We start from the raw sequence: 27870 nt of genomic DNA, 5'->3' as shown, positions 1-27870 counted from the left end.
GGGGGCTGTGTTCCCCTGGAGCGTCTGCCCATGTCCTTCTAGATGATAGCAGTCATGCGTTCGGACTGTTGAAGGAGACTTGCCAGTTTAATTAGACAATCAATCATTCACAGCCTGGCTTTGACTGAAGAATTAGTGCTGACCAATTTTCCTCCTCAAATAGATCAGTTCCCTTAACCTGAAGGTGACACGTATTAGGGGAGAGGCGATGGTCTTGTGGTATTATCACTGGACTATTAATCTAGAGACGAAAATGTGTTGCTGGAAAAGCGCAGCAGGTCAGGCAGCATCCAAGGAACAGGAGATTCGACGGTTCGGGCATAAGCCCTTCTTCAGGAAAGGCTTCACAACCACTGCTTATGCCCGAGACATCGAATCTCCTGTTCCTTGGATGCTGCCTGACCTGCTGCGCTTTTCCAGCAACACATTTTCGGCTCAGATCTCCAGCATCTGCAGACCTCACTTTCTCCTCCTATTAGAGACCCTGGCAACATTCTGGGGATCAGAGTTTGAATCATGCAGATGGTGGAATTGCAATTCAATAATTGGTTTAGAATTAGGAGTCAAATAGTGGCCATTTGGTTGATATTTATCTGCCCTCTGGGGGATGGGTAATAAATGCTGGCCAGTGTCACCCACATCCCATGAACAAATATCAAAAAAAAATGCTCAGGAAGCAGCCGTTGGATTCTGGAGGCCTCCAAGTTGAGGAGAGCTGAGAAAAGAGCTCCGAAACTACACAACCTTCCTTTCCTTTTGCAACCGGTTCCAAAAACACTCAGCCAGACTTCTGACATGTTTCTTTCACCACGGCAGTTTGAGAAATGCAGCAAAGAATGAGCAAAGAAGCACTTTGTTTAGTTGAAGCAGGGATAATGCAACTCCCCGCTCAGTGAATTATTCTGACCCATTAGACCTGCCATCATTTATTTTCCGCCTGTCACTTCGAAAGCTAGCAGCTCCCAGGGTTCACACTGATGTTGTTACCATGCTAAACGGTGAGCTCATTTATCTAAGTGACATCTCTTGCAGCCCCTTTCCAAATGGAATATCTTGCTGCTATCTCTGGTTTCCCACTGTCCAAAAAAAACACAAGGGTTTCCAGAGTGGAGGAGAGGGGAGTGCACAACAGACACAGAAATGGAACTCCTATCTTTTGAATGTGGAACCTAATCTGGACAGGTTGATTGCTCTGGTCAGACCGGCCTTTCATACCTGGGAAGTGATTTCCCTTGCTCTGCCAATCTTGACTCATGTATCCTGATGAAGGGCTCTGGCCCGAAACGTCGAATTTCCTGTTCCTTGGATGCTGCCTAACCTGCTGTGCTTTAACCAGCAACACATTTTCAGCTCATGTATCAGATGTCAGTTACTAAACTCGATTCATCAAAATGACGTGATCGAGCAGGGTGTCTCAGTAAATGGGCAGTAACACAGGTGCTGCAACAACATCAGCACCGGCCTAACATTTTCCTCCAGATCTCCACAAATAAAGGCTTCTTTATGACACAACAACACTGCGTAGTAAATCAAAAGTACCCCAGGCAGAAATATGGACTCAGAGAAATGTCAATTTAATTAAATGCCCTGGAACGTTTAAGATTTGGAGCTGCTCACTAATTACCAGAGTTGCAAGGCTGATATTAAATAGTGGAATTCCACCCTCACATTCTGCTACACATTCCTTGAGCAGGAGGATGTAACACGACAGGCTTAGTCACCAAGTCTTGCCAGGAATTCATGATTGCCAGCTCCAGTTAACAGCCAGCATTCTGGCAGGAAGAAGCTGTTTCATTGAACTCCATGGACAACAAGCTCAACAGGTCAAAATGGAATGGAAGATGGTCCGCTCAGTCCTCATTTATTACCTGCAAGGGACAGGACGCATAGACCTCTATGGAGAACAAAACACACAATACCACTCCCAGATACTTCCCCCATTGAGACATTGGGAAAATTCAAAAAAATGGAGCTGGGGATGACTCCGCAAGTAAATAGATTGGCAGATAACAAGGAGCTCATGTATATGTTAGTTTGCTTCATTCACTGGGTTGGTATCTAGGGGTCAATGGTCTGTCAATGTGGGTTCAAACTCCACCAAAGCAGCTGATGGAATTTAAATTCAATTAACAGATCCCCAGAATATAAGCTAATCTTGGGAGTGGGGATTACCATCTATCAATTGCTATAAAAAACAATCTGGCTCACTATAGTCCTTTAGGGAAGGAAATCTTCCATCTTTATTTGGTCTGACCTACATGTGACTCCAGGTCCACAATGTGGGAGACTCTTAATTGTCCTCTGAAATAGCACAGTCAGGCACTCCGTTCAAAGGCAATGGATAATAAATGCTGACTTTGCTCGTGCTGTGTACATCCCATGACCTAAAACAGACACGTCTGTGGTTTGAGAATCTGCTGCACTCTGATTGGCTGCGGCACTTCCTACATTACAGAACTGTCTATGCTGCAAAGCACTCTGGGACATCTTGGGGTCATGGCAGGTGCTGGATAAGTGCACATTTTGTTGTGTGCACATAGCTGAATCTACAACTGTCTCAGTGGGAGGACTTTGTGAAAACTGCAAAAATTGAGAAGTTTGGGGTACTTCAATACAAGTAAAGTAGGACAGGCTTTCTCAAAGCAAAGATGATCGAATCTGAGATGATCAGTAACAGTAGCATGATGTGGGGGAAATAGTAATCACATTGCAGGATCTACACCAAATCTGGATTGGGATTTGGATTGGGCATGAATGATCTGTTTCTTGCAAACTTGTGTGGATGATGAAAATGGTAATTGCCTTGGGTACTGGGTGTAGCTGCTACTGTGAAGTGAGGGACAAACCCTTCCCCCAGCAGGCTCTCCCTACAAACATTTCACAGCTCTCAGGCTATTCTTGTACTCAAAGCAGAACTCCAAAAGACACAAGGGCCCCTGAGAGGAGACACCACCCTTCATCAGCCACATGCTGTGAACTTTTAACAATTAGGCATGAGCTTGTGACTTTTATTTTATACTTCCACCACCTTGAACAGTCATGACAGACAAGAAATAATGTGCAGTAGGGGACTTGGGGACACAACAAAGGCAGTTGGAGTTTCATGCCAGTGTCAAAAGGTTGTAAAATTAAGCTCAGAGCATGTTGGAATAAGCAGGAACACTACTTGTATTGAGAAGCATTCCTTTTCACTTGCTGATCTTTGACATAATATAATTCACTTGACACCAAATACAAAGCAGGGTACCGCTAGCGTAGAAAATAGAGGTACTGAATGTTGAAATATCCAAGGACACCAATAACATTATGCACCAAAACATCATGAGGTCAATATAAAGAAACTGATCCAAACCAGTGCCCCGATCCCAATGCTGGAGCTTGACAAGTTAGCCAGTTTGTTCATAAAGGGTGGAACTGTTCACATCTGATGAACTGAATGGATTCTGGGCCGAGCTGTACATCCTGTGAAAGTCTCACCTGTGAGGATAGACTGATCAACTCGGAGGGTCGTAGACTTGATGCTGATAATCCGGATGTCAGCAGGAACTTTATCTCCAACTGAGAACAAGAAAAGGGAGAGAAAACAAAATGGAGACCAATTAAATGCACATTATTGAAGATTTATCTCCCCTTAATGTCACATATTTCCCCTGTTCACCAAGGGCTCCCACAGTCAATGTTTAGTTTCTAGTCCACACGGAGAAAACTGAGACATCACATTAACAACAAAAAATTCACAAATGGAATCTCCTTTTGCGAACATTAAACCATCGGTCATGGGCCTGTGTCCTATTTTTATACTTTCAGCACCTCAATCAGTCACAGCAGATGCCAGGAAATAAACTTGGAGATATCAATGAATTACCTCAAGACAGCATTATTAATGTTTTATTCAGGCGGCTGAGAAGTATGATCTCGCCTACTGTCCAGGCAAATCATCCCATACACAGGTACATTAGGGTAACTGAATGCAGAAATATAGTGTTACAGCTCCAGAGACCAATGCTCATACAGGAGAGGTCTGTTCATAAGTCTGGTAATAGCAGGGAAGAAGCTGTTCTTCAATCTGCTGGTATGTGTTTTCAAACTTTTGTATCTTCTAGTGGGCTAGAACATACCTGAAGCAGAGCCATTGGATGGAAGGTTGGCTTATGAGATGGATTAGGCTGCGTTCACAACTCTAGTTTCTTGTAATCTGGCCCTGATAAACTCTCCGGTTATTCTGTTCTGGCACCTAGCCTTGTCACTGCACCAGGCAGGCTGTGGTTCCTGACCAGAATACATTGTGGTCCCCATCAGCCTCAATTTAGACTGGGACTCGGTCAACAAGGAGCTTCAGCCAATGGTTTGGAAGGCAATAGATTAGTGCAAGGGACAGAAGGATTGGAGTGTTTCTTGACCAATGTAGTCTGCTTTCAGTCTCAAATGGGGTCTCGCATTGCAACAGTTCTTAGGCAATGTAGACTGGTTTCAAATAAGGGTAGCGATTTGTTGGAACTAAAGGGCCTTCCTGACCAGGAAGCAAACATTAGACTTCTGTAGGGTTTACTTAGATTTATATTACTTACAGTGTGGAAACAGGCCCTTCGGCCCAACAAGTCCACACCAACCCGCTGAAGCGCAACCCCCCCATACCTCTACCCCTACATTTACCCCTTATCTAACACTACGGGCAATTTAGCATGGCCAATTCATGTTACAATCTCATTACTTCACAAGTCAACATTTTAGTCACGGCCAAATGATCCAGTTGACCAATAAGATGGCAATGTGGGCCAGTAATTTAGCACACAGGAGAGGGCCTTACAACTATTAGTTCAAGCATCTATTCCTGGTTTGTCAGTTTTATATTAAAATAAGGAAAACACACACGGATTTCTAGCTGGAAAATACAAGGGAAAAATGCTTTAACCTGAAGAATAGATTAAAGGTCAATATCTAGGAGCACTCCCTTCAAACAAAACCAGTTTTTCAAAGATCACCCAGGGTAAATGGCACTGGAGAGATTGAGTCAAAGTAGCTGCATCTGATAGCAACCACAAACTCAAGGATTCATCCCTGCTTCCTCAAATAGGTCTTATTGTGGAATCAGGGGAAAAGGGAGTTAGACATACAGAAACATAGAAACCAAAACACAAAAGGTGGCCATTTCACTTATAGTTCAAACTCTGGCATTGGCATAAGCAACCCATTAACCACATCTCTGCCCTTTGCCACAATACACACGTGGGGAGCAAAACATTTTAGCGCAAGTCCACTTCCAAAGAATGCTATCAAATCTATTTCAAATTCCAAGGATTAGCAAGCATTGCAGAGGACATGGGAACAGAGACGTTGTACAAAAAACACACCTGACCTGGCGGTGTTAATCTTCCCTTAGTGCCCAGCCAATCCAAAGTAGTGCCTGAGGAAGCCAGGGCACATTGGAGCCTACAGGCTGACGTGCAGCCCTGCGCAATAGACATGGCTGACTCAGGGATAGCTGAAAATGTGTTGCTGGAAAAGCGCAGCAGGTCAGGCAGCATCCAAAGAGCAGGAGAATTGACGTTTCGGGATTCCTGAAGAAGGGTTTATGCCCGAACCATCGATTCTCTTGCTCCTTGGATGCTGCCCGACCTGCTGCGCTTTTCCAGCAACACATTTTCAGCTCTGATCTCCAGCATCTGCAGACCTCCCTTTCTCCCTGACTAAGAGATAGTGCCACTGTTACTAGCTGCTCTTTTGGAACAGTTCACAGGTGATTAACCGGTTTGGTCAGGGTGTGAAAATGCAGCTTTTCAGTCCATCCAGCCCTGGGATGGGATGGAAACTCAACAGCTGATTATTGCTGACCTGAAACAGTGTGGAAGAAGATTGTTTTGTTCTTCAGTGTGGAACTCCCAATCAGAAAAGTGTGAATTTTAGTCTCTGGAATGTTTGAAAGAAGTCCATTGTTTATTTCAAGAAATTAGCTTCCAGGAATGTGAGGCAAGAGTTTATTTTCTATAAATGGGAGGGATTATTATCCCTCAAAGACCACAAATGCTTAGTCCATATAGACAAGCAGCAATGAGGTATCCTCAGAGGTTAAAAAAGGGATCAAATCAAACATCCTTTCTCCACCAATGTTATATTCCCAGATTGTTCCTTTCAGCCTGTGCTTTATCTGCCTTCCTGAATTATAACAGACCAGTAACTATTCTGCACACTCACCAGAAAGCCTGATATATCCACAGAGGATTCGAGGCCAGTCTTCGAGAATTGTCCTTCAGCCAAACTAACTGGTTTCCAACAACAAGCCCTGCTGTCTTAGTACTTCAAAGGCGCTATGTAAATGCAAAGCGGAAATATGCCAAGACTACACAGCCAATTCATAGAAGCAGATTAATCAAGTGGCTTCCAGACCCTCCACATTAACACAGTTCCTCTTATAAATCACCTACAACATAACCTGATGTAAGTAGTTGAGTCTTAACTACAAGCTCCCCACCTCTGGCATGTTACCTCTACATACCTCACAGCAACTGTGTCTGTGTGTGTGTGTGTGTTTGGGGGGGGGGGGGGGGGGAAGAGAGAGAGGGGGCAAAAAAAGCTGCAGCAAAAGCCAAGACTTGCATTCCAACTGTCTTGGCTCAATCAAATCATTGCCTCCTGAGGCAGAGTTACTGTTCGCCAACTTGCTTAGCTCCATACCACCCATAATGCCCAATCCCTGTGCCAAATGCATGAATATTTATTTTCCCTTGTTTACCTCAATGGAAACTTGTTCTAACACCACAAGGATCCCTTATGCAAGTCATCTGCTGTCTATCACAGTAGCTTAAATGCTTCAAACTTGTTTGTCAAATTCTAAATCAGACATTGTTCTGTTAAAGCTGGTCAGCAGACCACTCCGTCACTCACTAATAACCACAACCTGACTGATGCCAACATCCTATTCCCTTGTTCTGTAATCACACTGGGATGGAATTTCCACATGGGAAACAAATGGTGGCTGTGAGAGAATGCCATTTGTTTTTTTTGTGGAACAGTGCAGAGTAAATCCCAGGGCAGGCTCGGAGTCCAGTCCTCCTGCTGCCTGGCCGTAAGTCAGTTTTCATGGTGCAGCCCACGACAAGCTGGTGGTGGTCCAGCCCAGGATACTGGCAGGGCAGTAGGAAACATGTGTGGAACGTCTGTGCAATGTATACAGCCACAGGGGAACTGACTGCAGCGCTGCCTTGGGAACGGCATACAAATCAGTGCAGTTTCCAAGCAAGTCTCAAGCTGGGGTTTGCCCAGATCTGAACATTGGGTGGCTGCGGTGGGCGGGGACACCAAGCGAGAGGGAGTCGATCAGCAGGTTCGAGCAGGAATGCTACCCCACCCCCACGCTGCCCTTGGCTTTAATACTACATCAATGCTGACCTATTTACTCTTCAGAGGGACAAACAACCGCACTGTCACTGTGGTTTCACAGTCACATTCCGGATCAGCTGCTGGCCTACAACTATTCCTGCGGTCACTGGGGGGGGGGGGAAAGCCAAGACCTAACCAGACTGCTGGAATATGTCCAACTCTGCAATAGTTCCATGTCAACAGCACAGACAGGAATGTTGGGTCCCTAACACCACCAACTGGTTTCTGGCCTTCAACGTACAGTGTAGCAGCTCCGAGGGCAACCAGAGAGCGGAGCTATTGACTGCTGTAAACACGCTTGGGTAGCAGCAACACATGGTACACATTAACATGGGGCAGCCCAAGGCTGGCAAACCTGGGTCAACACAGCTAAAGGTGTACAGCATCATCCCAGAAAGGTAGCAAAGTGCTTCTGAAATATAGTTCCTGAGGTAATGAAGGAAACATAGAACTAACGTGTGCACAGCAAGCTGCCACAAACAGCAATGACTGGATAATCAGTGTCAGTGATGTTGATTTGGTGGAGGGGTGTGTGTGTGTGTGTGTGTGTGTGTGTGTGTGTGTGTGTGTGTGTGTGTGTGTGTGTGTGTGTGTGTGTGTGTGTGTGTGTGTGTGTGTGAGATAATAATTAGGGTAGCAGGAAAGATTCCCTTTTTCTCGACACTGACTTTTTTCGACATGCACCAGATAGGATTGGGGTGGGGCCTCAATTGTAGCCCCCCTGAGAAAGGCAGGCTCCTCTGACAGTGTTAGGCTCTGTTTGTGTCACACTGCAGTGACAGTTTAGACATAGCTCCCCTCTTATAGCCCAGGGGAAGACTGAATCCACAAACCTGTGATTCAGGGGTGAGAGTGATCCTCACTGAGCCACCTCACAAATGTACAAAATTGTAAGAGAGCCAGTCATGCACGGCATGGGATTATAGATTAAATAGCAGTCATTCTACCTGAAGAGAACACTCCCGGAAATTTCACTCATTCTTGGTGATTCAGCGGAGTGGAATTTACCAAGCAGCTTGTGTTTCAGCACTGGGCGTCCCCTGGTGTCCTGCCCTGAGGTAAACCACACTAAGGTGTGCACAGAAGCCGCTGGGTGGAATCAGATTTGTTTGCAGGAGAATCTCACATTGTTATAAACGGCCTGATAATCAGATACACTCAGCCACAATCAAACACGGAGGACAAAAATACACCAATGGCCAGAAAAAGGTCAAGGTGCAAAGTGAATGAGAATGACAGATTAACAATGGAAATCGAGAAGCCTGGAGGAACCAGTAAAGTGGATGGAGTTTTAAAAGGTCCAACATTAAAATCATTAAAAATGAGCCCACAGGTGCACAAAGTGATTAAAACCACAACGGGGTCACTGGATAACAATCAGGAGCAGCAAAGTCTGGCTAATTTTCCTTCCTAAACTCGTTCAGGGAATTAATATAATTGCTTGGGTGTGACATTTACAGAGCCTGCTCCAAGCCTCCACACTGTTTAGCATTTTCCCTGTTGTTACGGAAACACAATTGCTTATTGCAGTAACCTGCCGATGCTGTTCCTTAGAGTCAAAACTAACAATCACACAACACCAGGTCATTGTCTAACAGGTTTATTTTGAAATACAAGCTTTCGGAGTGCTGCTCCTTCGTCAGGTAGCTGGTGGAGAGAACCATAGCACACAGAATTTATAGCAAAAGGTATTGCATTCGTGTTTGACACCACGATCGGTTGCTTCAGTTGTGTCCCACGATCCTACTCCATTAGCTGAAGGAGCAGCGCTCTATAAGCTAGTGCTTCCTAATAAACCTGTTGGACTATAACCTGGTGTTGTGGGATTTTTATGCCTCGGAACATTTCAACCCCAGGGCATCAACGTGGACTTCACTAGTTTCCTTACTTCCTCTCCATCACCCCCCACCCCCCACCCCCCATCACCCCCGACCTCACCCCAACTCCAAACTTCCAGCTCAGCAGAACCCGCATGACCTGTCCTACCTGCCTATCTTCCTTCCCACCTATCTATCATCTCCATCCCCACCCCCATTCACCTATTGTACTCATTGCTACCTTCTCCCCAGCCCCACACCCCTTCCATTTATCTCTCCACCCTGGAGGCTTCCTGCCTCTATTCCTGAGGAAGGGCTTTTGCCCGAAACGTCAATTCTCCTGCTCCTGGGATGCTGCCTGACCTGCTGTGCTTTTCCAGCACCACTCTAATCTAGACTCTGGTTTCCAGCATCTACAGTCCTCACTTTTGCCTAGTTAATTTTTAAACTTTGTCCACCCCAGTCCAACACCAGCACCTCCCCACATCTCGAAGATAAAAAAACACAGCCTACTTTCATTGCTAGCTCCATTTTTAAATGCCAATTTTATTTACAAATACCCCAGCTATGGTGTTATCCAAACTGCCAAGTCCTGTTGGTTTCTGATCTGTGGCATCAGCACACTGTTCACTAAAACTGGAGTGAATCTAGAACCCGGAAATATCTGGGTAGTTCAGGCAACAGTGGCTGGTGCTGTCAACCAGGTCTCCATCTTGCTTCAGTCAGAAAGATGCAGGCTCCAAGCGCCACTTGATATTTAATTTCACAATCGACACAAAACCGTGCTCCCAGTGCCAGACTGAGGGAGTGCTCCATTGGTAGCTCTCTTTTGGATGAGAAGATAAGCCAAACTCTAACCAATCCATTTGTGCTACTCCCCCAAAGAACCACAGGGGCATTCTCAGAGTCATCGAGCTGTACAGCATGGACACAGATCCTGCAGGCCAACTCATTCGTGCCAAACAGATATCCTAAATTAATCCAGTCCCACCTGCCAGCACCCGGCCCATATTCCTCCAAACCCTTCCTATTCATATACCCATCCAAATGCCTATTAAATGTTGCAATTGTACCAGCCTCCACCACTTCCTCCGGCAGCTCATTCCATACACGTACCACCCTCTGTGAGAAAAAGTTGCCCCTTAGGTCCCTTTTAAAACTTCCCCGCCCTTCACCCTAAACCTATGCCCTCTAGTTCTGGACTCCCTCACCCCAGGGAAAAGACTTTGTCTACTTACCCTATCCATGGCCCTCATGATTTTAAGGTCTTTAAAAGGTCACCCCTCAGCCTCCGACGCTCCAGGGAAAATGGACCCAGCCTATTCAGCCTCTACCTTCAGCTCAAATCCTCCAACCCAGACATCCTTGAAAGGGTTCAGAAAAGATTTACAAGTTTCACAACATCCTTCCAATAGGAAGGAGACCAGAATTGCACACAATATTCCAAAAGTGGCCTAACCAATGTCCTGTACAGCCGTAACATGACCTCCCAACTCCTGTACTCAATACTCTGACCAATAAAGGAAAGCATACCAAACGCCTTCTTCACTATCCTATCTACTTGTGACTCCACTTTCAAGGAGCTATGAGCCTGCACTCTAAGGTCTCTTTGTTCAGCAACACTCCCCAGGACCTTACCATTAAGTGTATAAGTCCTGCCCTGATTTGCCTTTCCAAAATGCAGCACCTCACATTTATCTGAATTAAACACCATCTGCCACTCCTCAGCCCATTGGCCCATCTGGTCCAAAGCCTGTTGTAATCCTGAGGTAACCCTCTTTGCTGTCCACTACACCTCCAATTTTGGTGTCATCTGCAAACTTACTAATTGTACCTCTTATGCTCACATCCAAATCATTTATGTAAATGACAAAAAGTAGAGGACCCAGCACCAATCCTTGTGGCACTCCACTGGTCACAGGCCTCCAGTCTGAGAAACAACCCTTCACCACCACCCTCTGTCTTCTACCTTTGAGCCAGTTTCTGTATCCAAATAGCTAGTTCTCCCTGTGTTCTATATTCTGCCAGCCTTCAGTCTATATCAAGGAAACAAGTTGCCTGGACATTTTTCTCACCTTGGATTGTGGGACATTGCTGTGCATACACGGGCTGCCATCATTTTCTAACACTTTAATCGCAACTGCACTTTAAGAAAGTATACTGTTGGCCCTGAAATGCCTGGTAACCTCCTGGGAGATGCTACATCAGTGCAAACTTGGTCTTTTTTCAAAAATGTAATGTTTGTTAACAGCACACACTGTTGCTCTTGGAGAGTTTTTGTATCTTCGATCAACAATCTGAAAGAGGTGCCAGCGACATGGCTGGGTTGAACCGAAGGGTCTGTTTCGGTGCTGTACATCTCTCTGGACTCTGACAGAAACCTACCAGCAATGCCCCGGTTCCCATGACACGATGTAACTGGGCAGAATGGGGGTGGTTGAGGCATGTAGGCCCAGCACAAAACCGGTGGGCTGTCTGACTTGGAAGCTTCTAATTCTGATGGGACACCCCAGGGGGAACACACTGTCACTTCATTGAACTGCGTTCGGAAGGATTCCCTATCGGGTTTTGCTTTGAAGAGCCTCATTTGAGTAACAGCTACCTCCGTCCCAAGAGCTGACTGTCATCCCAGCAGACTGCTATTCCCCGATTCTGCTGTATCTGTGCTGTGCAGTCACTCACGATTACATAAGCACTGGAGGCATCCTGAAGGTGGTGTTCAAAATGCAAGAGAAATTTTTCCCATCGACTGTCAAACATAAACTTCTGTTTTCTGAGCAGCTTCCATTCCCTCGGGAATTTTGCTACACTGACATCACAAACTCTTCTGTGAAAAGCACAAAAACAAAATGCATTCCATCCACAAGACTTTGAGAGGGATATTTAATGTAAATACATTGTGCTGACTTTTTGTAGCTTTAAAACAGCATTGCTACAGGGATGGTACCTTCAAGCCGTAGACTTGATTGTTTTGTTGGAGGGTTAACAGTGGGAGCACACCACAAGCCATGCTTCAATGGACAGCACCTCACTCCAACTCAGAACGTTAATGGTTCAAGTCACACTCAGTGCACAAAACGCAAGACAATACTCCCATGCAGTGCCAAGGGTGTACTATACACTATGTAGGACAAACAGGAAGAAAATTAGCCACCAGGATACACGAACACCAGCTAGCCACAAAAAGACACGACCCTCTCTCCCTCTCAGCCCTACACACGGATGAAAAAAACCACCATTTCTACTGGGACAACACATCTATCCTGGGACAGGCTAAGCAAAGACATGCCAGAGAATTGTAGTGTACAAAATCCCATGCAAGGACTGCACAAAACACTACATAGGACAAACAGGAAGACAGCTAACGACCTGCATCCATGAACACCAACTAGCCACGAAACGACACGACCAGCTATCCTTAGTAGCCACACACGCAGATGACAAGCAACATGAGTTCGACTGGGACAACACAAACAGAACAGCCAGGGAATTCCTAGAGGCATGGCACTCATCCACAGATTCAATAAGCACATCGACCTGGACCCAATATACCAGCCACTGCAGCGGACAGCTGGAACTGACAACCGGAAGCGACAGAGACAAACCACTACAAATGCCGGAGGAAAGATCACAGAAGCGCTTCACAGGAGGCTCCCAAGCACTGAGGATGTCACCTAGACAGGGGACGAAACGTCTGCAACACAAATTCCCAGCTCGGCGAACAGAACCACAACAGGCATAAACAAGCACACAGATCTAGATACCATCTACAAACCCCTCTGAAAACAAACAGGAAATGACATCACCACAAACTCCAGGAACCCCATCCAGGAGAAAGATATAAATAGAAAGCAGGAGACAACAGCTTCGCTTCACTTGGAGGTCACCACTGATGATGGTACCTAGCCAGGTAATGAAACGTCTGGATATCAAACCTACAGCTCAGCGAGCAAACCCACACCCTAAACCTCAACCTCAGCTACAAACCTTGGTGTGCTAGATTGTTGGAGGTGCTCTCTTGAACAGGTGAGATGTTAACCCAAGGCCCTGCCTGCCCCCTCGAAGGCTGGAAATGATTCTGGCACACTGCTTTGAAGATGGGCAGGATAGTCACCCTGGTGTCCTGGAAAATATTTATCCCAAAATATCATGAAAACAGATGATCTGGATTATCATCGCATGGCTATTTTGTGGGAGCTTGCTGGGTTTCCTACAAGACAACACTGACTACATTTAGAAGTACCACACTGGCTCCAAAGTGCTACGAGATGTCTGGGGATTGAAGGAGGCTCAATCGAACTAAATGCTAGCCGTTTTTTGGGTTTGATGTTCTCAGCATATGGCTGCTCTATAGTCAATAAACAGAAGGCTCGTCAAGGTTCATTGGCACATTGTCACATTCCTGTGAAAAAAAAACACTTTTTTTTAAAAACGCAGCAGTGAGTAGTTAGGATCTGGGAGGTGCTGTTTGACAGGGTGCTGTGGTGTAGGCAAAAGGAGATTGGGTAATTAATGAGACAGAGGGAGAGAATTTGTACTGTTATGGGGAGAGGTGGGTGTGGGACTGCAGAGGCAGAATGGGCCAGAGCCCCTTCCTGTGTTTGAGAGCCCTCCCTTCCAATAGCCAAGGACAACCAACAATAGCAAGAATGACCTTGACGCTGAAGATTGAAGAGGAGTGGGATTAAAGGCACTGTTTCCACGCTGCTATCTGGCTCTATGACAGACAGGACAAGGAGAATCAAGGATGGAGTTTTGATGCAGTGAGGCAGGGGCCCTAGATCAGGACCTGTGGGTACAGCAATGGCTGATGGGCACAGTTTACTCTATTCTGCAGTATTCCTTACTATCTGGGGGCCAGTTAGTGCTGTTGGCTGGATTTGCGATGCAGCGTGACACCAATTCCCGTACGGCCTGAGGTTACCATGGAGGACTGTCCTCCTCACCTTCTCCCCTCGCCTGACCCTCAGGTTAAACCACCACCAGTCATCTCTCTGTCATGAGAGAGAGCTGCCCTATCATCTGAGAGGACTATGGCAACTCTACCCTTATTCCTTACAGCAGCATCAAAATAGAGTCAAACATGGGCTTGGAGGTTGGCAGCCTGTCCCACTGAAAGCCGCAGGAAGGTTTGGTGATGACCTTTCACCCACTTAGGCCATTGGTCAAAAGAATGCATTTGAGAGACACCTCTCCTTTCCAGGGCAACTCCCTGTCAGAATCACCGTCACACCAAAAAAAACCCCTTTCGCTTCACAGTCACTGTTCTGGGCTCATTACAAAACAAAGCAAAATCTATACAGCTACAAACAGGACAGAGTGTGGGAATGAACACTTGGAATGGTCTCAGAAGCACAATGATCACAGAGGGTGCCATAACAGTGAAACAAAAATCCTTTATAAAGAGGGGTGGTTTCAGTAAATATCCCCGCTCTCCTTCCTGTCTCCTCTCCTGCCAAGTTACTAAGTTGTTTACTCCATGGAGTTTGGTTTTCTTTTTATAAAAAAGAATCCACTAACTTTTTAATGTATTTCTAATGAAACCCTTCAAGGCTGGCATTTCAGCACATCACTCCCCCTCTTTCCAGACCTCAGAGATCTAGCAACTCAGATCTAAAAATAGTGGATTGCACACAGAAGATATTTTGTCTCCAGCAGTATAGTGGAAATATAAAAGGATTAAAAGATGAACAGGTCTTTCCATGCTGCCCAAGGGACTGAGACGCCATCTCATTCAACAGCGACTTTATGATCAGGCTGGCTTTTCATGTTTGCTGCACTCCAGTGGGTATGGGTTGGTGCAGTGGAACCTCATAGTAATGAAGAGATCTTATACTCAGCAGCGAGTCAATGCCAATGTCAGGACTGAACGTGACACATACCTTCGGTCAGTGTCTCTGGGTAACAGGAGGGAGGGAAATTCCCTACAGAGGCAGCACAATGGCTGAAAGGTTAGCACTGCATCTGAACACAGTGCCATGGGCCTGGGTTCTATTCCAGCCTCGGGAGACAGTCTGTGTAGAGATTGCACATTTTCCCCAGAGAGCGAGAGAGAGCGCGAGACAGAGACACAGAGACACAGAGACACAGAGACACAGAGACACAGAGAGACAGAGAGACAGAGAGACAGAGAGACAGAGAGTTCCCTCCCCCAGACCAAAGGTGTGCAGGTTAGGGGAGTTGGGCACGCTAACTTTCCCATGGTGCCCAGGGATATGCAGGTGAGGTGGGTTAGCCATGGGAAACACAGGGATAGATTGGGTGATGGTGGGGCAGGCTGCCAACCTCCAAGCCCAAGGGTTAATGTGGACTCGATGGGCTGAATGGCCTGTTTCCACACTGAAGGGATCCTAACAATGAAAGCTCCTGCTGCTCCGAGGAATGAGAAAGAGGGGAGATGAGGGTGGCCAGTGTCAATCCTTGGTTGTAAAACACAAAAAATTGAGGACAGGATTGAAATTAGGGTGGATGCACAATGGTGGAGCAAAGATCAAACAATGGTCACCTCCAGTCAGTCTGAACAAACAGGATTTCATACAGATCAGACCATGTGGGACAAAGCAGCATGGCCAATGCTCCAACACCTTCACACACCCAAATTAATTCAAAGATTTATCCTCTGAAGAAATGAAAACAAAACCTTGGCATTTTTAAAGCCCTTGACCATCTACAGAGCCATCATTGCTCCAACCTTCCCTCCCCCCCCCCCCCCACCCCCCCCCCGCCCCCCCCCCCCCCCACCCCACCCCACCCCAGCTGACAGGACCATTTCGCAAATGCCACACGGCTCAGAGCAGTGTTGACTTGTTGGGATGATAAATACAAAGAGGGAAAACATTCCTGTAATCACAACTTTGAAACTGCAAAGACAATGTCATACTTCAAAACCATGATGTTATTTTATAAGCCTTTAGTGAAATTTCCAATTAACTTTAATACCTATTCTGTGAATCAACAGTTTAGCATCCTCTATAATTAGTGATCTGTGGCAATATAATTATGGGATTGATTACATCTAACATTCAGTCAATTTTCCCACATTATAATACAATTACCATGAACAAGAAAACAACAAAACAGGAGAAAGCCCTAACTATACACATCAATCACAGGCTTAACTTACACTAGTTACACATAGACTATACCACTACATGGGGTCATGTGGTATCGTCCCTACCTCTGGGTCAGAAGTCTGGGTTCAAGTTCAAGTTGCCCCAGGCACGTCAGAATGGGACAAAGTTCCCCTCAATAACCCCAACTCTACCAGCTGGTAGAGGCTTCATTCCAATAAAAACACACCCCTGAACTATGCCAATTACAATATCAGTCACAGCACCAGTGGCAAATCAATGCAATGCTGCATCGGTTCGACTCGTATCACTCCCAAACATACAGTTGCACTGGACGTAGGTTTGCTCACTGAGCCGATGGTACATCTACACCCCCTGAGAAAAGGAACCAGAAGTGACTTCACCACAGGAAGTGACATCACCAACCCAAAGACACCCAAATAGAAAGCAGGAATTTTCAGCATTGCTTCGCCTGAGGCCCACTGAAGATGTTACCTAGTAAGGTAACGAAACGTCTGGAAATGAATCTTCCAGCTCAGCGAGCAAACCCACATCCAAAACCTCAACCTGAGCTACAAATCTTCTCAAAACTCACTAATACAGTTACATGAGTAAAATCCCAACCCTTTGAATAGCTCCCAATATTTGGGCACAGAATCCCAGTTTTGAATTTCCAGAGTAAACATAAAGAACTCTGAAGTCAGGTTAGCAGTACAGACGCGAGTTGGTAGTTTTAATGGAACCTTGGTTTAGGTAGGAGAATGGACTATACTGAAGCTTAGGAAAATGGGGACAAATCTCATAGAAACCTAGAAAATTCTAACAGGACTAGACAAGGTGAACGCAAGAAGGATGTTCCTGATGACCAGGGAGTCCAGAACCAGGGGTCACAATCATTTGGGTAGGTCATTTAGGACTGAAATGAAAAGAAATCCCTTCACCCAGAGAGTAGCAAGCCTGTGGAATTCTCGACTAGAGAAAGTGGTTGAGGCCAATACATTGAATGTTTTCAAGGAGTTAGATATAATTTGGAAATGCCGGTGTTGGACTGGGGTGTACAAAGTTAAAAATCACACAACACCAGGTTATAGTCCAACAGGTTTAATTGGAAGCACACTAGCTTTCGGAGCGATGCTCCTTCATCGGGTGATAGCACTCCGAAAGCTAGTGTGCTTCCAATTAAACCTGTTGGACTATAACCTGATGTTGTGTGATTTTTAACTGAGTTAGATATAGTTCTTAAAACTAAAAGGAATCAAAGCTGGAACAGGTGACAGAGTTGAATGCCTTCTCCTGTTGGTGTTTCTAATGGTTAGCATCCAAAATAATATCAATCTCAAAGAAGCTCCAAGGTGATACATCCTCTGCTGTGGATGATCCCCAAGGAGAGCATCTAACCTGTGCTGGGGGCGGGGGTGGTGGGCGGGTTACACAGCTAAGTGCCATGAGGGAGGAGGCAGAGGGGAGAGTCCTGCCTAACTGAACCAGTTGTAGCTCAGTAATAGCACTCTCACCTGTGAGTCAAGTGGCACTGCAGAGACAGGGCAGGACTACATCTAGTGAGGTCTGCAGATGCTGAAGATCAGAGCTGAAAACGTGTTGCTGGAAAAGTGCAGCAGGTCAGGCAGCAATCCTGATGAAGGGCTTATGCTCGAAACATCGAATTTCCTGTTCCTTGGATGCTGCCTGACCTGCTGCGCTTTTCCAGCAACACATTTTCAGGACTACATCTAGACTGACAATCCAGAGAGAGCTGCACTCGCCTTCTCCTCACTTAGGCACTAGGCAGTGCTCTCTCCAGATGGATTTAATAGTTCCCACACATCGGGAAGAGGAGCAAACGATCGGTATCCTGGTGATTACATGCATTATCCCAAAACCAAACCTTCCAGCAGGTTATCTGACTGTGCGTAAAGTTGCCAGCTGCTTTGGGCAGTGAATGGGCAGCCTGGTTGATGACAAGTGTGGGGGTCCGCAGGATATAGAATGACATTAACTGCCACGTTTGCCCCTCTAAACCCAATCTCAATGCCCCAGCCCATCTTGACATCCCAGCCTCCACACACCTCCACTCTCAGCCTTGGGCCAACAGCAGGAGTTGCCCGACAGCACATCACAGGACAAGGAGGAAGCAGTCTTGAAAGGAGCACCTTTCATGGTATTTTGACCAAGGGCAGCACCGTGGCTCAGTGGTTAGCACTGCTGCCTCACAGCACCAGGGGATCTGGATTCAAATCCCACTTCAGGCAACTGTCGATGGGGAGTTTGCATGTTCTCCATGTTCTCTGGCTTTGTTCCAGAGTCCAAAGATCAGGTGGACTAGTCATGGTAAATGCAGAGTCACTGGGAGAGATCAGGGCCTTTGCCTCTTTCTGCACTGTACTGCTTCTCTGATTCTAAGTCCACGTGGGCAGTTTGATATATTTGCGTGAAATACGACAGAAATTGCATTCTGAAATAATATCCTTTTAAAAACTTCCAAGCCACAATGGAATTGCATTAAATATGCACACATTAGTTTCATCCTGTCACAGGGTGCGACGATCCTGTCACAGGGTGCGACGATCCTGTCACAGGGTGCGACGATCCTGTCACAGGGTGCGATGATTGCAAGAGGCAACTGATGTTCAAGACAGATCATTAGCATAAAGACACCAGTCACCAGGTTGACCACCGAGGGGGTCACTCACCTGCAATTTCCACAATGTCTCCAGGTACAATATCCCGGGCTTTGATTCTCTGCACAGCCTTCCTGTCCATTCGGTGAACCTTACCCATCTCTGGTTCATACTCCTTCAGTGCTTCGATAGCATTCTCCGCGTTCCTTTCCTGTAAATTGGATACAAACAATGAAACTACCTGAGAGTCAAACATGACGTGAACTATACTTAGCAGTGTTGTGCCCAGGGGTATAATCTATTGTAAGCATTTATCAGCCAGTGGTATACCACAGACCATGTAAGGTCAATGGTTCAATTCCCATGTGAAAATACATGCCTTGCAAACAAGACATCACTGACCAAGACAGCATCCAGTTCCCACAATATCCAACTTAACAGCATGGTATTTGTTACCAAACTCAGTTTCTTTTAAAATGGAGTCATTTAAGTAAACCCCATCTTGCATTACTCCCTCAGAATATAGGCAGCTCTCACAAACCTGAACGAGTAGCTAAACCACTTCGGAGCCAGGTTAAGAGTGGGGCATGTCGGCTTGGGGCGGACATCCTAAAGAGCACTCGCTCTGTTGTTGTGCGGGTGGTCTCCGAGGTGGTCGGGTACAGGCACGGGTTCATTTCTCAAATAAGGATTGACTGATCAACACACTCAAGTTGGAACACCATACAATTCAGGAGGTGGTTGGTGATGGCCTGGTGATATGATCTGTAGATAATTAATCCAGATATCCAAGTAATGTTCTAGGGAACTGATCACACTGTAGCAGATGGTGAAATTCAAATTCCATAATAATCTAGGAACTCAACTTTAAATGCTGACCGTGAAATTAATTCATCTTACAGGCTGATGTAATTTTAATTTTCGCAAAATAAGAGACATGTCTTTAAAACCACAATCTAAATATCCCAGTTCCACAAACCCCATCCCCTCTACATCACTACTATCAGGTGGTCTGCACACTTCCTAGGAGAAAGTGAGGACTGCAGATGTTGGAGACCAGAGTCGAGAGTGTGGTGCTGGAAAAGCACAGCAGGTCAGGCAGCATCCAAGAAACAGGAGAATCAACGTTTCGGGCAATAGCCCTTCATCAGGGATGAGGCTTGTGGGCCCGGGGGCTGAGAGATAAATGGAAGGGGGGGGGAGCTGGGGAAAGACAGCTGGGAATGTGACAGATGAAGGTGGGAGCAATAGGTCAGAGGGGAGGGTGGAGGAGATAGATGGGAAAGTCAATGGACAGTCAATGGCCGAGTTGGAGGCTTGGGACTGGGATAAGGTGTGGGGGGTGGCGGGTGGGGGGGGGGGGGGGGGGGAATGCGGTTGGGTGGAAGGGAAATGAGGAACCTAGTGAAATCCACATTGATCGCATGTAGTTGCAGGGTCCTCAGGTGGAAGGTGGTGGAGGTAGCCCAGGACCTGCATGTCCTTGGGGGAGGGGGAGGGGGAGGGGGAGGGGGAGTGGAAGAGTTCAGCCTTAGGGCAGTGGGGGTTGGTTAGTGTGCACCCCCTGTCTGTTCCACCCTCCCCTCTGACCTATCACCTTCGCCCCCACCTTCATCTGCCTATCACATTCCCAGCCCCACCCCATTTATCTCTCAGCCCACAAGCCCCATTCCTGATAAGACCATAAGACATAGGAGTGGAAGTAAGGCCATTCGGCCCATCGAGTCCACTCCACCATTCAATCATGGCTGATGGGCATTTCAACTCCACTTACCAGCGTTCTCCCCGTAGCCCTTAATTCCTCGAGACAACAAGAATCTATCAATCTCCGCCTTGAAGACATTCAGCGTCCCGGCCTCCACTGCACTCTGCGGCAATGAATTCCACAGGCCCACCATTCTCTGGCTGAAGAAATGTCTCCACATTTCTGTTCTGAATTGACCCCCTCTAATTCTAAGGCTGTGTCCACGGGTCCTAGTCTCCTCGCCTAACGGAAACAATTTCCTGGCGTCCACCCTTTCCAAGCCATGTATTATCTTGTATGTCTCTATTAAGTCTCCCCTTAATCTTCTAAACTCCAATGAATACAATCCCACGATCCTCAGCTGTTCCTCATATGTTAGACCTACCATTCCAGGGATCATCCATGTGAGTCTGCACTGGACACGTTCCAGTGCCAGTATGTCCTTCCTGAGGTGTGGGGACCAAAACTGGACACAGTACTCCAAATGGGTCCTAACCAGAGCTTTATAAAGTCTCAGTAGTACATCTCTGCTTTTATATTCCAACCCTCAAGGGATGAAGGGATTACGCCCGAAACATCAATTCTCCAAACCAGTTCACTTGGATTTAAACCTGTTTGATGAACTCTTGTAGAGTGTAACCAATCCAATTTTGCTGATGATATAAAAATAGATTGGAATGCAGGTTGTGATGAGGACACGAGAAATCTGCAAGGGAATATAGGTGGATGGACGAAACAAGGCCGATGGGGTTTAATCTAGGAAAGCAGGTGAGAGATCATGCACTTTACCCTTTGATTCTGTCTCCACACTATTATCAAAATGAAATGAGACACCAAAAAAAAAGTGCAGCCCAAAGGAATCGGTGTATTAGATTAGATTACTTACAGTGTGGAAACAGGCCCTTCGGCCCAACAAGTCCACACCGATCCACCGAAGTGCAATCCACCCATACCCCTAGATTTGTCCTTTCTAATCTAATCTAATCTAATCTTTACTTAACACTATGGGCAATTTAGCAAGGCCAAATCACCTGACCCGCACATCTTTGGACTGTGGGAGGAAACTGGAGCACCCGGAGCAAACCCACACAGACATGGGGAGAATGTGCAAACCCCACACAGACAATCACCTGAGTCGGGAATGGAACCCAGGTCTCTGGCGCTGTGAGGCAGCAGTGCTAACCACTGTGCCACCGTGCCGCCCACATGTGCATGACATCACAACAGTTAGCAACAAGGAACCGAGAAGACGAATGGAACTCTGGCCTTTATTGTTAGAGTGGTTCCAGTTTAAAAATAAGGAGGCATTGTTCAAACTGTAAAGGATATTGATGAGGCCATGCCGAGAATATTGTGCAGAGTTTTGGTCGCTGTATTTAAGGAAGGTCATCCAGGCATTGGAGACAGTACAAAATAATTCATTCGGTTGATTTCTGTGATAAAGGGGTTGATTTATCAAAGAACTGTTAAACAGATTAGGTCTTTATCCATTTGACCTTAAGAATTTGAGGCTTGATCTTCTAGAATGGCAGGGCAGGTTTGAGGGGCTGAATGGACTATCCTTGTTGCTATGTTTTATGTTCTGATGTGATTACATCATTACTCTTCCTTTTCCAATATCCTACTAAAGATCCTATTACCCAGAACGCTTACCTCCCAGTCACACCATATCCCCAAAACTGTCCTTTTAATTTCCTTGTTTTCACAAGGAATTTACAGCACAATCAGACCAGGCCATTTAGCCTGATTGATCTACACTGATCATTCATGTTCCACTTCTGCCCACATTGTCTTCACTTCCTCTCTCATTCGTGTATTATCCTGCTTTCTCTTAAAAGCTATTTTATTCAATTACTCCAATGGCAGGGAGTTCCACATTCAGACTACTCTGGGATTAAAAAAAAAGTTTCACTTGAATTCATTAAAGGATTTATCAGAGAGACTAATTATATTGAGTATTGAACTGTCTCATTAGAAACATTTACTCTACATCCAGCCCAGTGAATCTATTCAATAATTTGTAAGGGCTCAGTTTGCCTAGTGTTTTTATTCCCCTAGAGAGACCTCTAGCCTGTCAGTTTTTGCTGTTAGTTAGAACACCTCAACTCTGGTATTATCTTTTTTTTAATTCACATCTTTGGCGATGCATGCAAATCTTTTGGAACATGGAGACCAGAACCACGCCAAGTGTGATCTAACACAGGGTTACTGAACTCAAAACGTGAACTCTATTTCTCTCACCACAGACGCTGCTAGACCTGGTGAGTTCCTGGTGACATTTTTGTTTCAGAATTGTAGAATTGCTACAGTGTGGAAGCAGGCTATTCGGCCCATCGAATCCACACTGACCCTCCGCGGAGCTTCCCACCCAGACTCACTCCCTACGCTATTCCTGTAATTCTCCATTTCCCATGGCCAATCCACCTAGCCTGCGGTTGGGACTGTGGGAGGAAACCCACACGGTCATGGGGAGATGGTGCAAACTCCACACAGACAGTTGCCCACGAGTTTGAGGCAGCACCGCTAACCACTGGGTGGTTTTGGTTGAGGTGAATTGAGGGGGAGGGGTATGAGTGAGCCACTGGAGCCAAGAGTAGTCTCTGGTCTCAGTCCAGACCAATGCTGAGTGGAGGTTGCAGAGATAGTTACCCCCGGCCAGGGTCAGGCTGGGATACAGGAGGACTCCTGCCCTCCATCATTGTCCTGACAATAGCTCGCCTGTGTTGGATTCCTCTCAGGAAGTTCACCAGGCCGACTGCTCCGAGAGGGTCAGGTTTAAAACTGGATGTGGGAACATCCGAGACGAGGAGGAGATTAACGTAGTGCTGTTAAGTTCTTACCTGCCACACACCGACCAGAGCATTCACTATCAGGATCAGAAGAATCACAAAGGGTTCCACAAAGGCAGTGATGGTTTCGGCTTCTTCAAACCATGCCAGGACCTGAAATACAAGCCAGAAGACTGATGAGCACTGGGATTTCAACCTCAACAACTTCGCCATGTAACCAGTACAAGTGCAGATTAGACCCTCTCTGACCAGGTGGAGATTCCAGGTGAAGCTAGTCTTCATCACAAAACCAAACCCTCCCTCCGTGTACGTTAAGCTCTGGTTTCACCAGCAGCCCCAGCCCCATTTCTCACAAAAGCCTACTGTTCCCCCCACCCCCACAACTCCCCACTGAATCCCCACTCCAGAGCTCTCCAATCATCCCGCAACACTGTTCACCCCTCTATTCCTGCTCCATACAGCAGTTCCACCCCCCCCCCATCACCTCCCTGTCCCTCTTCCCCCCCCCCCCACCAACAGCACTCCAATTCTCCCTGCACACCATGCTCCCTTTCCCTGTCCCTCTCCCACTCCCTACCCCCTGCTCCCACGCCCCACAGCACCCTGATTCCCCCTGCACACCATGCTCCCTTTCCCCTTGTCCAGCATCCCTTGCTCCCATTCCCCCTCCCCACCCCCTGCTATTCCATCATGGAATGCGGGCATCACTTAAGCCAGCACTGACTGTCCCTTCCCCAATCACACTCAAGGTGGTGGGGAGGGGCTACCCTTTGTCAATTCACGGATTACAGGTCACACAACACCACAGTTGGTGATTCTGACCCAGCAACACTGAAGGAACAGAGATATACTTCCACGTCAGGATGGGGAGTGACTTGAACAGGAACTTGTTCCCATTTATCTGCTGCTCTTGTCCTTCTGGATGATGGAGGTCATGTATTTGGAATACTCTGTCAGAGAAGACTTGGTACGTCACAGCAATGTATCCTGCAGGAGGTGCACGCTGCTGTTGTACATCAGTGGGGAAGGGAATCAACATTGAAGATGATGGACATGGCGCCAATCAAGTGAACTGCTTTGTCCCAGATGGTGTCAAACTTCTGGAGTGCTATCGGAGCTGTACTCATCCAGGCAAGTGGGGAGTATTCCATCACACTCTCCTGACTTGTGCCTTATAGATAATGGATGTGGTTTGGAAAACTTAGCCACGTAACCAGTACACGTGCAGATTAAACCTGAGGACCCTCTCTGACCAGGTGGAGATTCCAGGTGAAGCTGGTCTTCATCACAAAACCAAACCCTCCCTCAGTGAACGTTAAGCTCTGGTTTCACCAGCGAGGAGGTGAGTTACTTACATCAGGATTCCTAGCCTCTGACTTGCTCTTGCAGCCAGTGTACTTTTGTGATGATTAACCAGCACAGAGCTCAGATATTTTCTTGTTGATTAGAATAGAGAATAAACTACATCACGATCTATGTACAACACTGAACCATGTTGTCACTGAGATAACACACAATAACTGCATCAGCACACATTGTTTTGTACCAAGGTCATATTGCTGGCTTAGGAGAGAGGGGGCAGGAAAAGTAATGGGATGAGGCTCCCTATCATTTTCAAGAGGACAATAGCTGAGAGCTCAAAAGGACACTCAACTCAATTAAAATGACACAGGGTTGATGATAAATTACACTGCTGGTTGTACACTGCTCTCAGTGAGCACACTGAGTGTTAAACAGTGTTTCACTTCAGGCTCTCTCTTTATAATGAGTTTCATTTCATTCACGCGTCACCAGCTGTAAACATGGCTTTGAAAAAGTACCACTGACAGAACGTTTCAGTCTGCGAGGTACAAAGAAGCCAAAAAGAAAAACAAACCTCCCTGTTATGGAGCGAGTGGAGAGTAATTTGGAGAGGAGACAAACCCTGACCCGAACACTCACGGTACAGTCACCGAAAGCCCTGCCTTTGGACAGATACATATACGTGTCAGATGTGACATTAATCCTTGTGCCGTCCTAAGGCAGATGTAGAAGATCCTACAGTGCCACCTCAGGAAGAGCCGAGAGATCTCCTGGTGTGACAGCCCCAACACCCCTTCCTCAAGGAACTTCAGCAGAGAGAGACTAAATGGTCAGTCATATGGTGCTCAGATTGGCTTCACCATGTGCCTAAATAATAAAACACACATTTTAATAAATTAATTAATAAATAATAAACAAAGAGCTTGTGAAGGAACTGTCAATTTCCGACTAACATTAACGTGTCTCGATAATATTCCCAATCTGTCACCCGGGTGGCAGTCACACAGTTGGCCAAGTTCCCTCTTCCTTCCTTGGTTTGGGTGGGAGTAAGCTCCCTTCTAGACATTCCAATACTGTGTGGAGGGATGGGGTGATTCTGGGAGTCAGAATGGGCAACAGGAGGGGGCCAGGCGTTAATATATTGGTTGAATATCCCCTACATTGGCAGTGGGTGATGGTGGCTGGGATGAGAAGGGGGCGGGGGGGGGAGGAGAAAGAAGGTGGCAGGAAATTGCAGACAATGTTGTCAGGTTGCAATTCAACCCCTTTCTGGCTTTCCTACAGCAGAGAGAGGGAGGCCAGATCTGAAGATCTCAGCTGGGGCCTCACTTGCACACGCATGCTCCTCTTTCCCTGGAGATCCATGCAGTGTTGGAAATGTGATAGGTTGGCAGACAGAATGTGCAGCAGGAAGGACGTCCTCAGAGAAACTAAGGAACCTAGGTCCACTTCCATCAGTTACACCAATGAGACTTCCAGTCAGAGGGCAGTAAGAGGATGCCCAAGCAATTCCCCAAGGAACTACATCTGACACACGTGTCCTTGCTGCAAGGTTCCACCAAAGCACGAGTGTTGCCACAGCCCCTACACAGGGCAGGGAGACAGACAGAGATCCAGATGGAATGATAGGATACACCGTACTACAGGGTCTACACATTCAGAGGACCAACTTCCTGACGTGTTTGAACATCAAAGACTTGGGAGGTTCAGGCTGTTGGGTTAGATCATAAGTGACACATGCATGCTCCTGGAGACAAGACTCCTACCCAGTGGAGTGGGTGGGGAAACATGCGGCCAATGGCCAACAAAACGTAACCCTAGCTTCTTTCATTACTCTTTCCTGGAATGCATTGTTGTTGTTAAGGCCATCATTTGTTGCCCATCTCTATCTGCTCTTGAGAATAAAGAATACTCAGCAATTGGGCCATCTCTGGAATGGCAGAGCGTTCTTCAGTAATACGGTTAACCATTCCAGTACGGCCAACAGATGGTTAACTCGAGCTCACATGGTGTGGTCTAGAGAGAGAGACCTTGTGCAACGTGCCTCACTCTCCACATCACCGTGGGGTTTGAATTTGCATGTTGCTCCATTTAGAAGCTCAAATTTGCGTACAGGCGAAGTCAGTCAGCTGACAAGCCATCCACATTGTCACAAAGATCGCAGGCTTCTTCAGTATTTACTGAAAGATAAATTGTCCAGCTCTGACTCTCCCCTGTGGGTTTCATTGTGACAGGCTGCATGTGGTGACACTACTAAAGTTAGTCAAACATTTTCCAATTCCCTCACTTCACACATCACTAGTCCCCAAGTTAACAAGGAAACAAATACAAAACTTAAACAAATGAATCTATCCAATTCCCATCGAAAACACTTCAGAACCCACCTCATTTTTCATCAATTTGCTCACTAATTTGTTTAACAAATCCCTATCCCAAAGGGATCCTGTCACAATCCAAACATTTTATTTCAGGCACTGTCAGGCCATGTGCTAAACAAGTAACAGATCCAATGTGGAGCCTCCAGTGTCTCTCCACAACTCATCGCCTCCTTCCTACAGGCTCCTGGAACCAGTGCAGAACTGGCGGAAGGGAATCGGGTAAATAGTAATCAGACCTGCTAGGAAAGGATTCTACAACAAGCCGCACACAAGCTTCACACGGAACCCAGGGACCAATTTTTATCACCAGGCAGAGTTCATCAACACCAGGGCCTGACTGAAGCGAGGCCTCCTGAAATCCCTCCCTGACCCATCCCAGACACGAGTTCAGGTGCTCCGCAAGCTGCCTGGAGGAAGCGGCAGATGCCCAGGATTTACAGCAGCCTGTGCTGTGGGGGAGCAGGGGTTTAGGAGAGGCCGAGAGGACAGACTGCAGTCTGAAGAGGGATCAGTCCCATGACAGGGGGAAAAATACGAGCATGGCAATATGTCAGCTTCCCCTGCCCCAGCAGAACAGGCTGGGTGCTAAAACTGAACTTAAAATCAGGCTATTGCTTAGCCCTTACCCAGTCACTGATGAGGCATCCATCTCCCATCTCTGAAAGACTAAATTAAAATAGATTATCATTGGGTCATGTCACAGGCAATGGCCTAGAGGTACTACCACTGGGCAACTTAACCAGAGATCCAGGGAAAGTTCTGGGGACCCAGGTTC

General features: G+C 46.6%; 1 protein-coding gene across 1 annotated transcript in view; it reads right to left on the bottom strand.

Moving 5' to 3' along the window:
- The window catches only part of atp2a3 (ATPase sarcoplasmic/endoplasmic reticulum Ca2+ transporting 3), a 205834-nt gene that overhangs the window by 116350 nt on the left and 61614 nt on the right, over positions 1-27870 (bottom strand). Inside the window, exons 4-6 of the mRNA XM_060847938.1 lie at positions 23467-23568; positions 18955-19093; positions 3478-3558 (exon numbers count right to left, since the gene is read on the bottom strand). Coding sequence (XP_060703921.1) covers positions 3478-3558; positions 18955-19093; positions 23467-23568 — 322 coding nt within the window. The remainder of the gene's footprint in view (positions 1-3477; positions 3559-18954; positions 19094-23466; positions 23569-27870) is intronic.

Source organism: Hemiscyllium ocellatum, chromosome 31, assembly GCF_020745735.1.
Source record: "Hemiscyllium ocellatum isolate sHemOce1 chromosome 31, sHemOce1.pat.X.cur, whole genome shotgun sequence".
In the NCBI taxonomy this organism is placed as follows: Eukaryota; Metazoa; Chordata; class Chondrichthyes; order Orectolobiformes; family Hemiscylliidae; genus Hemiscyllium; species Hemiscyllium ocellatum.
The sequence above is the reverse complement of the archived record's forward strand: the minus strand, read 5'-3'. Positions and strand labels throughout refer to the sequence as shown.